Raw genomic sequence first — 11,527 nt, 5'->3', positions numbered from 1 at the left:
AAAAAGAAAAAAAAAAGGAGCAAACATGCAAAGGGTTTCCTCTGTGTGTTTGGAGCAGAAGAATAAAATACCATAAAATGGAAATGCTTAAGCAAATACAAGTACCTCATGACTGCAGTACTTAACCATTTTACATGTTTGTCTTTTTTTAATCAAGTTGATCTTTTATCTATAGACCCTGAATTAGTTAAATGGGAGTCAATTGGCAAAACAGTCTCAGCTCACCATCAACTCACTCAGCAATCTTCATCAGAGTTTCCCATGAGCGCTTCTGTGACTTCTCTTCCACGTTGGCTGTAAAGCTGAGCCTGACAGTTCACAAAATCAAGGTCCACACACTCGCTTGTTCTGCCTTTCAACGGCATCACATGGCCCTTCATCAGCGGATTCACTGCCGAGCTCAAACTTTAAGCCAACGTGGATGAGACACACGTTGGAAGGTTTGATCATCTACCTACGATTCCATGACAGCAAACAGCTGATGAAGACTGTCTTTTAGTCAAGAGCTGTCTTAACTTCCAACAGTCAAGTTAATGACAAGTGAATTAAGGATGAACAGACTATCATCTTTTTAATTATACCACAGTGCATTAATTAGTAATTCTTTAAAATGGACTCCATTAAAAAAGGCCTGAATTTTACTTCGGCAAAATTCTCCCAATGAAACTGTACGAAATCACATCATAGGTTTCAGTCTTGCTGGTATTTTCTCAGTTTGCGATGTCAACACTAAACTGTTCAAAACCCACAACTTTCTATATGAATCAGAAACAGTTTCTGTGTGATGAGGAAGAACACGCCATCATCTCCGAACCTTTTCCAGAGCTTTATTTCTGGATCTGTACACAAGGTATTAAAGTACAACAGAAAATACAAAATAATGTTTAACAAAAGAAAAAAAAAAAAACAACTCAATGTTTATGTACAATTCTTATAAACAATAAAGATAGCTTCTTGAACATTTCTCATAGTGAAGTTTTTGATTGTCTATATTTCTGGATATACATTTTTAAGTTTTGTAGGTTTTTATTCACAAAGGTGTTTTTGTTTTCATCAAAGGACTCGAGTGTTTTTTTCAAAACCACAACTGCGATAATGTTTTTTTCTTTTTAAACTTCAAAACACAATACAAAATATAAAATAAATTTGTTTAGTGCTTGCTTGCACACACACGTCTCATACCAGAGATATCAATAAAATATCACATTTTCGAGAGTTCACAGGGTGGTGAAAACCTACTTCTACTACTTAATGGCCTTTACATTCTGACAGTTTTTCTGAGTCTTTGTACAAACCACAGGTGAAATAAATATCACTGCACTGCTAAAGCTAGAAGAGCTTGGAGGACCTACTGCATTATGCACATTGCATTAAAAGAGAAACTAGCTCTCCACATACTTAGAGCAGCAGCCATCCCTTTACCATCAAGACAAATATAGACGACGACATGTAAAAAGATTTTTTTCGAGGAAAGAAAGATGAGCGTCTTTTACACATGGCTGCAAGTTCAGAATGCAAATTTGCAACACTGAGTAATATCAATACGTCTTCAGGTAAAGCCGTTTTCAGTGGTACATTTGAGAAACAGACACAGCTGGCATGCGTGGTTTCAGCCGGGTCCTGGGGGGGAGGGGGGGGTCTGGGTATCGTGACTTTCCAAAGAGAGAAAAGAAATTGAAACACCAAGTCAACCAGTAAAATGTAAAACCCAAAATATCTGTACATATCTACAAATTATTGCCTTCTGACAAGGAATCAAATTAAAACCTTTGTATTAACACAGATTCACAAGTGTAAGAGGTCAGTTAATAGACTTTTTAAAGGCTATTTGCTAATTATTTACATGAAACGCAAAGTGAATATCGTCTGATGCTGGGCTTGGAAACTGAATTACTTGATCAAACTTAACGATGGTTTAGAGGCATGAATCCTGTCTGTACACACATCATGGTGAATTACAAGACCTATGGACATGACGAACATGGTGTACCCCTGAAACAAACTAATTATTCATAGCACAATGCATAGATAAATTAAGTAAACACTACTACTGCATCCAATCAACTGACGATGACCCGCTAAACACTTTACAATTCACAATTATGGACTTCAGTCAAGAGAAAACAGCTCCATTTCTGCTACTAGACTCCAAGAAATCGTCAACCAGATTATACAAGGCATTCTCTAACAGTACAGGTTAGGCAGAGGTTAAATACAAAAACAGGGTGGCTTTAAATAAAAAAGCTAATACTGCTAGCAGGTTTGCCCAAGCTTGCTAAGTGGTCTGAAAATGGCGTTACTTAATTTAAGAGCATGTTCTTTTTTTGAATTTTTTTTTTTTACTACAACTAAAGGACATATAGCTTAGCTTGCCTAATAGTAGCATGAATGAAAGCATTATTTCAAAGGATTAAACAAAATGTCACAAAGGTAAAAGTATATGCAATAAATACATTACGGTGCCTGAAGAGGTCTGTTTAAAGGACTATTAACCCAACCAGTATCTTTGCATTGCAATATTGCGGTTATGGTTTTCTTGTCTGACTGATACCCTCCAAGAAAGCAGGATTTCTAAAATAATAAGTCCAATATCCAAGTGTAAAACAAAGTGACTTCCGTTATGTCACGTGTTTAAAAAATGTATTTGAGTAACTATGAATCCAGGACTACAATTTGGGTTTGCCTACATGGGATTAAAAATAAAAAGAAGTGTTGCAAACATTCGCATGTTCCAGTTTGGCAACTCTGAACAGTTTAAAAGTAAACGAGCAGAAAAACTACAGACAAGCTTCCACAGGAGAAAAGGAGAAAAGAAAACCAAAGCGGAAGGCCGTCGCAGCTGAAGCCGCGACGCTTCCCCATCTCCACGCTAATCTCCACGCTAGTGTTGCTCTTCATACAATGTCTAGCCAGGTTTATTTGGGGGCAAATAAAACCCATCTGCACCAGCCTGGTTACTGAAAAGTACCTGTAAACCAAACACTACTTTAAAAAATAATAATATTAAGTACCACTTCAAACAACGAAGACAAGCAACTAAATACTAACACTAGAGGCAGAAAACTAAGCCATTTTGTTTTGGCAGCTGGAAAGAATGGCAGGATAACATAGTGTAGCTCTGAAGATGTTGTGTGTAGATGTGAGGGAGGAAGATACACAACTCTCCTACTGCAGCCTCTGGGCCCCACTGTACATGGACGTTACACATCTCAAGACCGCAAAACAAAAATAAAATAAATGGCTATATAAACTCTTGAGAGAAATCAAGATTTTAGTTCTATATGATAGACATCACTGATGTCATATTACACAAAAAATGAAAACAAAAAAGTATATTCATATACATATATATAGATATATATATATATATATATAATAGAATTTAAACAAATCAGATTCTCCAGTGAGGTCAGTCTTATGTACAAGCGGGATAAGGGCTTTCAAAAGGGAAGATCAAGGGAAGAAAACGAGGAAGATCACTCTGACTGAAGTGCCGCAGTGTGCTGTGTGTGGTGCCGTGCATGTGCTCCCAGAAACCCGTTGGGCTCACCGCTGCCAGCCAAGCTCCCAAAGTCTGTGACAGACACTGCCATTTTGGCGCCGGTGATTCTGTGGTGGTGCGCTGCTGTCCGTCGCGCTTCAAAGTCCACTCCGAGGTTACCCACAGACACGTCATTGATAAAGGAGTCAGGCAGGGCCATCTTGAGTCTCTTGGAGGGCCGCTCGCAGTCCTTGTTGACGCATACTCCTCCTAGCTGGCCCAGGTCAGAGTGGTAGAAGCCGGCGTCCAGCATGTTGAGGCAGTCGGGGTCTGCGCCATTCGAAGGGAATCCAAGGGATTCGTCGTGGTTAAGGGACCCACGATGGAGACTGTCCAGTGGGGGAAAGCTGTAGGAGTCCAGGCAACTAACCTCCGCAGGGCTGCACACTGTGGCTACACTGTTACTCAAAGCTGCAACAAGACAGGACAATCAATTAACACTGAATGACTGAAAGCAACGAGACAAAAGACACGCTGGCTGACACGGCATCAACAAATGAGTAAAATCATTTATAATCATCTTAGTTTTTATCCATAACTGCAGAACTAACTCGCATTACTGACCTGTGAGGTCGCTGGCAGTGATGGAGTTCAGCAGGCTGAGCTGCTGGTCTGTGGTGGTCTCCAGCCTTCCTCCTCCACCTGCTCCTGAGCACACAGAGGAGGAACTGTCCACCGCCAGTCCCTCCGCTTCATCCACCAGCCTGTCCATCAGGTCACTGGACACAAAGAAACACCTTTCATCTTAACGTTTCATCCAAATAAAGGGCATTTCCTGTTCAGAGCCCACTGTATTAAACATAATGCTAACACGTGTACTGAACCTTCTTCTCTACTTACGTCACACCAGGATAGCTGCTGTACTTTTTCTTCCCAAACCGATTCTGCTGCACAAAGATGTCAAAGCGCTCGGACTTTTTCCACATGTAGTAAAACGCCACACATTCTGCGACAGTTCGTGTTGTTACCTGAGGGGAGGTGGAAGAGCCATGACAGGGGGTGAGACAAATTCACAGCTTTACATGCAGTGTTTCCCACAGGATTTTAGGAGACTGTGGTGGGAGGGTCTCTGACCCTCGGGGTTGGGTGTGTGTGTACGTTTTCAAGCCTGATGTATCTCTTTAGGGCATTTTGAGACCACTGAATGTAATATAAATTGCTGTATATGAACATAACAGGTTGGTATCATCCTTAAGAACATACGAGAGAGAGAGAGAGAGAGAGAGAGTGCAAGAGAGGTGGCATGTCCTCTTAATCTTCAGAAACGCTCTGATTCAGACTGTTTTCTCCCCGTTTTTTTTTTTTGTTTTTTTTTTTTACACTTATATCTTTACAAATACAGCAGTAAGAGACCGACTTTCCCTTTTTGTTTTTTCGGCATCAGCCTTGCGATGGGCCCCCTCATAACCGTGGGCCCGGGGCAGCCGCACCCTCTGCCCCCCCGCCGGCTCCGCTACAACTTTTAAGCCATAACCTCACCCCTCTTCACCGATGGCTGTGGCAGAGTCACTCAGTGCTGTCGGATCCCTCTTTTCTTTTTCTTTCTCGCCGACGAGAGATATTAAATAATTAATTTCATGTTAATTTTTATAAACGGGTAGAGAGAGAGCACAAACGACAGAGGGATGAGAGAAAGAAATAGCGGGAGCGGGAGAGGGAGAAATAGCGGACAAGTAGCTAGCTACCGGGAAATCAGCACCAGGGATAGCGGAAAGTTAGACTCTGTTTAGAAGTTGACTGGTGCAATGAGATCAGCAACATGGCCGACACTGCTCCGTTATCGAACTTGATACCTGCCACTTCTATTATTAGTAGTTTACGCTTCTGCGTCGCGTCAACGCCGTACCTACGCCGTCGACGCAGACCCCTACGCGGACCCTACGCCGTAGCCTGACGCGCACCTCCAAAAAATCCTGACGTGAACGTCGAGGACTGTGATTGGTCCGTTCAGAACGTAATTTTCGGTTCAGTCGCAGCCCTATGGTCGCAGCACAACAACACCGCCATTTTCAAAGTTTCTGTGGTGAGAGCTACAAGAAAAACTGGACCAAGCCGAAGAAAGAATTATCAAGGAGGTACGCAAGTACGACCACCTCTACAACTCCTCTTCGCGGCAGCAAGAGCCCCGCGAAACCATACAAAGACACAGCAACACCCCCCTAGCGGCTTGGAGGTGAATTGCGGAGCAACGCGTTCCCTCGACGCAGAACTATGAATGCTCAGTAACGGCGTAGGGTGTACGCCGTAGGTACGCCGTCGCCGCGACGCAGAAGCGTAAACCAAGCACTCACACAATCTTGAAATGCCGTCCCGGCCTGCTGTCATGTATGGATCACCGACTGTATGGATGCGGTGTCGCCGGATCGCGCCAAATGCAGCAGACAGTAGGACCGTCTATGAACGCGACCTGTTGGCGCGTGCGTGTGTGTTCACGCGCGCGCTCTCGCTCGCGGGCTATAGAGTAGAGTAGGCTACAGCTGTGTAATCGGCTGACTGACGGATCTGGTTATTATTATTATTATTTTTTAGGTGGGGAGGAGGGTGGAAAGCGGGGGGGTGGGGGGGCGGGGTGGGGACGAGACTGTGGCGGGCCCAAACGAGACTGTGGAGGGCCGCCACAGTCTCTTTAATTGGTGGGAAACACTGACATGTGTACCTTTTCATGCTTGTGTCGATGGGGGAATCGCATCAAATGGTGAAATGAGACTCACTTTATGTTTCTGTATGAGGTGAAAGTTCTTGTCATACATCTGTAGTGCGTGTTCAAAGTTCTTGCACTCCTCTTCTGACCAAGGAGGTGTTTTTTCTGAAATAAAACCAGAAACACATTTATATACACATCTGTGAACGAACAGGTAGACCCACCAGAAACCAACACACAGGAATGAATCTTTGTGAAAGCTAGAATTACACATTTCCACATGAATTTTGAGGCAACCGTTTTTTTATAGTTTGTGGTGTTGGATGCTTTGTTTTTTGTTGGAATGTGTACATTTTTGCTCCTCCCTGGGTCAAATGGATGGACATACATTGGCACATCTGTACACCACAATGTATAGATGATTCACCGATACGCTAGGTGGCAAAAAGTCAAGCGCTGAGCAGAATATGGTTGTCATGTGAGGTGAGACAGAGGAACTCTTTCCCACATCAAAGTGAAATGTGTGAAAGAATGAGTGACAGACGTGTTCAGACTATCACATGTTACTGTGGGACTGTTAACAGAGGGACTATATTGGCTTCCAGTGGGTGGGATATTCTTATTGATGTAAAAACTCCACCAGTTCTGATTGTAGAATTCAGCTTGCATTCACTTTGCCACAGACCAATAAATGCATATTAATGTGATCCAAGTAAGAATAGATGTAATCTAACATGAAAACATTAGTACATGTCACACTGCATTATTAAATGAGGGTGGTATTATATAGGAGTCACGTGTAAGCACCCCCTTTAAATAAGATGGTTTTTAATTCAGAATGTGTAATAAAGACGCTTTATGCTTCAACCAAAAAGCGTATCTGACTTCCTCCAACTGCCCGCTCATGTGCAACTAACAAGTCTTGAATACTAATAACTGGATGGGCATAATGTTTGCTGTGGACATTCATGCTCTGACAGAAGGAAACTATTGATTCTGGAAAAACAAACATTAATTTCACCCATTTTTTTTGACAAGGTTGGGAGCACAAAAGGTTTCCTCTGCTTACCTTTTGAGGACTTAACACGGATGCAGTATCTCTCTAGTGCTTCACGGGTGTTGTAGTTGCACTTGACGAGCTCACGCAAAGCCTACGTGGAAAGAGTGGGAAACAGGCCAAATGAATCACACATACCGTCAAAAAAAAAAAAAAAATTATCTGAAGAATTCAAAACACGATTGCTGTCGGACACGGTGATTAAAAGTCAATGAAAAATGACGTCATTTCTAACACTACGTTCATCATTGTGTTACAACATGAAAGGACTGATACATAAAAGACATGACTGACCTGTTCATTGTCTCGAACATGCATCCCTGGTTTGTCACATCCTGTCTTTTCATCTGTTGTCCGCGACAACACTTCAGACAGGAAACTCCTAACCTTGTTTTCTGGCAGTGTACCTGGGCTCCATAATAACTCGTCTTCATCTTCATAAACTGTAGAAGTACATTACAGGAAGATTAGTCACCATGTGTATGTGATCTCGTCTTTCTTATACGTACGACATCACATTATAGAAGACGTCAGGCATTCAGGCTGAGAGAAAAAAAGCAGCATTCACCTTTCTCCCCATCTTTGTAGTGACAGAGGCAAGAAGGAACCTCTGCTTGGTACTGTGTTCCCACCATTATCTCCTACGATAAAAATCAAAGGTTGGTATAGAGCATGTACAGCAAACCAGTGTTGATTCAACTTTTTCAACTTTCTTCATCTCTCTCTCAACGTGTTTCAAAATGGAATGCGTCATTTACCTTTCTGGAGTCCTCTGGGCTCGGACCATCTTCATCACACTCTGACTCCTTATCGCCATCGGAGATAGCATTGGCTGATGAAGAAAAAAACAACAAATAAATACCTTGACATGCACTGAATTCCAGTGGCACCTCCTGGGTGTGAAGGACGAATGTTTAACCTACCAAAGCTGGTGTCTTGGGACTAGAACAGCTAATTGAATCTCCTCCACAATACTTAATACTTCAACTAAATCTCTGTAATCTCTCTAAGCATGCACACAGAACCGGTTCAAGACCTGTCCATATTGTACAATGACAAATGTCATTAAGCAAAAAGGCAAATATTCTGTGGTTACGGCTCCTCAATTTGCTGGCTCTCTTAATTTTATGTATCATTATTAATTTGTTATATGGGTTTTAGACTGCAGGTAAGACAAAATAAAGCATGTTAAACATTGTACGGGGTCCTGGGAAGTTTTCATGTGCATTTAGTGTACTGATTGATATTTTATAGACAAATGATTTAATCAAAAATGTCATCAATCTATCAATAAATAAAAAACAAATAAAACATTTACTGGCAAATATGTTTAACCTAATGCAAATGTTTGGGAATGTTCAAAATGAGAGCGGTTGACATGTTTTTGTTTTAAGTTTAGAAAAGTGGGTACCTATACAGTTTTTTTTTACATTTTATTATTTGTATTAATGACTTTAGAGCTGAAACAGTCAGTAAATTGACAGAAAAACTGCAACTATAATTTCAGAATTAATTGTAAGTAACTTTTCAGGTAAAAATGGCAAACATTCAGTAGTTAGAGCTTCTGAATTGTGAGGGGAAACTATATTCTGACAGACCAAACCATTAATGGGTTAACAGAGAGAATAATCAGCAGATTAATCAGTAATGAAAGAAATTATTATCCACCCAGCTTTTTTTGTTTGTTTAAATCAGTGCATGACATTTTGTTGCATTACATGACAAGCTTTAATCCTGCAAAGCTACAGACAAAAAGCACTTTTTAGTACATGTAACCTGTCACTTACATCGAAGTGTTCTTGGGAAGAAATCAGTAGCCTCATGGGAGGTGACAGAGGGGGTCAGATCATCAGCTGAGGACTGGGTCTCCTCCTCATAGTCCCCAGACAGCAGGTCTTTCGCTATTTCCTCCTGGGGGGACAGAATAATATTCATTGTATACTGGGGCAGACAAAGGGTGATCAACAGAACAACTGCATTCCAGACTGAGGATGGATACATTTACATCATATTATTTTCCCCAAATGTATTTACTGACTACATAACACCACCAGCTAACAGTAATTATTTACCTTGTCCAAAGTCATGTCAGGCAGCTCATCAGTCAGGTCTCCAGAGGAGCTGTCTATACTTGAGCCTGCTGAGGCCTCATAGCGATAGATGGCCAATAGTTCCTCCAAAGGCATGTTTCCCTCCTGGCAGAAAAAAAGAGGAGAGGAAACTTAGCATATCAAGAATTAAATGAGGCTATTATACATTTTCTATGTATGATCCAAGTTACAATAAAACATTCAGACTGGAAAATCTTGTGCCTACCACTTAACTGTAGACCTGTATCTGCAAAACAGCCAATTCTTTGTCAAAATGAAAACGCGGCTAAAACCAGTGACTGAACCTAGTAATGACACACTAACTGTCTGTCACAGCAAGAGACGATTTATGAACGACATTAAGAGAACGTAAGTACTTAAACTTAGCTGACCTTAATTAATTGTAGCATCTCCAGCTATAAATCAGAGGGCTTCCTCTTATCGTCATAAAGGTCACACCAGCATGTGGCCTTTAAGATGATAAGGTGAAGCCATCCTGGTGTTACAAGCTAAGCATTTTTTCCACTGACAACACAGTGTCAATATTTGCAGCCCTACTGCTTTAGCAGACACTGCCCTCTGATTTCTGCATTTACCATACATACAAATCTTTTAGATGCAGATCAGACTAGAAGTTTACACATGTAAATCCCATTTTAAGGCATTCTGTGCATTAATTAGTTTACCTTTTCCAGATCCGCAATCTCAGAACTGAAATTCCTCCCTCCCTCCAAAGACTCTTCCTCCTCCAGAGTCCTCTCGTCATCATACTCATGAACTAACATTTCTGCCGTTGGGTCAAAGTCATGGTCTTCTGATGATAAAGAGCCACCTGAGTGAGAGAAAGGAGAAGAAGAATCAGACATGTGCCAGTCTTCTCTGAAAATGAAATACACACAGTTACTATGTTAGAATTAGACAAAAAAAAAAAAAAACTTCATTTAGTCAATTTCAATCCTTTTCATCATTATCTTCATATTTCTGTGATGCAAAATTGTTTGATTAAAGTATAGTTACATTTTAAATCAGTACATCAGAAACTGTTGATACTAAAACTTAAGTCTATGGCAAAAGGTATTCTTACCTGGACTTGAACCCCCTAGGGAAGCCTGCAAAAGAAGAAAACCAGAGCATAAATAAGTACAATGCCGGACACATGGGTTCAACTATTATGCTAGCGATTTAACCTAAAACATTCAGTCAAGCGGAGTAAGAAAAAAAAGCCTTTGTGGTCTGTCTCATGACCACTGAACATAGTTAGGTAGAAGAGCTGCATTTACCGCTAACCTCACCTGAGATAGGTGGCTAATACAACGTTAGCCGCGGCTCAACGCTTTACACTGTGGACAACTGGGAGCCAAAAGCACTTTCAAAACCCTGGAATTAAAATGATTCCTTTCGTAGGGGACGACCGAAGTAAAATACAGGAATATATTGAGGGAAACAGCACGACTTACGCAGTGTCGGCTCTTGTAACAGTTAGCTAACCAGCAAGCTAACCCCAAAGCCTGATGTTAACGTTATGCATCGAAAAATGTAAACACTAATTTCGTTTGCGCGGTACTGCAATCGACAGAGCTGGATGATCTTTACCGTATAGGTGCCGCTAATTTAGAATACATACAAAAGATACATTTCCATTCATAACAAACACGACATAATCTGTTATTTCCTTTATCCAGCAGGCTAACGTTAAATTTACGTATCAATTTACACAGCCGCTACACCAAAGCAGCTGAGAGAGCGAAGGCGCAGCGGCCTTGTAGTGAAGGATCAGTCCAGACATTCAAGCATATTTTAGAGGATTTAAAATGACAATTATGACACGAAACACGCTATACAGAAGGAAAAAAACATTGTTTCTTCAATCGATAGCATACAAATGAAAAATACCACACACAAAATTTAAAAATATCGATTTAAGATCGATTGCTTCTCCCCTGTTTTCCCTCTTACCTCCGCCATATTGGTACCTTTAGCTAATGGGCTCGTTCTAGCGCAGTACCCGGATCACCGCTCTGGACCAATCAGAGATCCAGGTGACCGTTGTAGTCGTGACGCCGTTCAAACCAACCACTGATTAGACTAACGGTAATAATTTATACACGCTAAATCTACGATATGAAAATATAACAAACACAAATCTAGAACCAAAATCACCAATGCAAATCCAACATCCATCAATAACACGGCATTGA

The 11,527-nt window shown here is 41.2% G+C and overlaps 1 protein-coding gene across 1 annotated transcript; it reads right to left on the bottom strand.

Annotated features, from left to right (window-relative positions):
* Positions 1-3,345: 3,345 nt before the first annotated feature.
* Positions 3,346-11,295, bottom strand: mier3b (mesoderm induction early response 1, family member 3 b). The gene is made up of 13 exons (XM_076731135.1): positions 11,286-11,295; positions 10,414-10,438; positions 10,016-10,161; positions 9,312-9,434; positions 9,027-9,150; positions 7,998-8,071; positions 7,808-7,880; positions 7,534-7,682; positions 7,252-7,333; positions 6,253-6,347; positions 4,382-4,509; positions 4,106-4,260; positions 3,346-3,952 (listed from the first exon to the last, which is right to left on the bottom strand). The coding sequence occupies exons 1-13, from the start codon at positions 11,292-11,294 to the stop codon at positions 3,477-3,479; spliced, it is 1,659 nt and encodes a 552-aa protein (XP_076587250.1). The 5' UTR covers position 11,295; the 3' UTR covers positions 3,346-3,476.
* Positions 11,296-11,527: the final 232 nt, after the last annotated feature.

This window comes from Chaetodon auriga, chromosome 5 (genome assembly GCF_051107435.1).
Source record: "Chaetodon auriga isolate fChaAug3 chromosome 5, fChaAug3.hap1, whole genome shotgun sequence".
Classification (NCBI taxonomy): Eukaryota; Metazoa; Chordata; class Actinopteri; order Chaetodontiformes; family Chaetodontidae; genus Chaetodon; species Chaetodon auriga.
This window is presented reverse-complemented; position numbering and strand designations above follow the sequence as displayed.

Coding starts and splice junctions, on each gene's coding strand:
- mier3b (XM_076731135.1), bottom strand. Junction 4,510..6,252: donor ACCTCATACAGAAACATAAA/GTGAGTCTCATT, acceptor ACCTCCCCTCAG/GTAACAACACGAACTGTCGC. Junction 3,953..4,105: donor CACTGCCAGCGACCTCACAG/GTCAGTAATGCG, acceptor GTCTTGTTGCAG/CTTTGAGTAACAGTGTAGCC.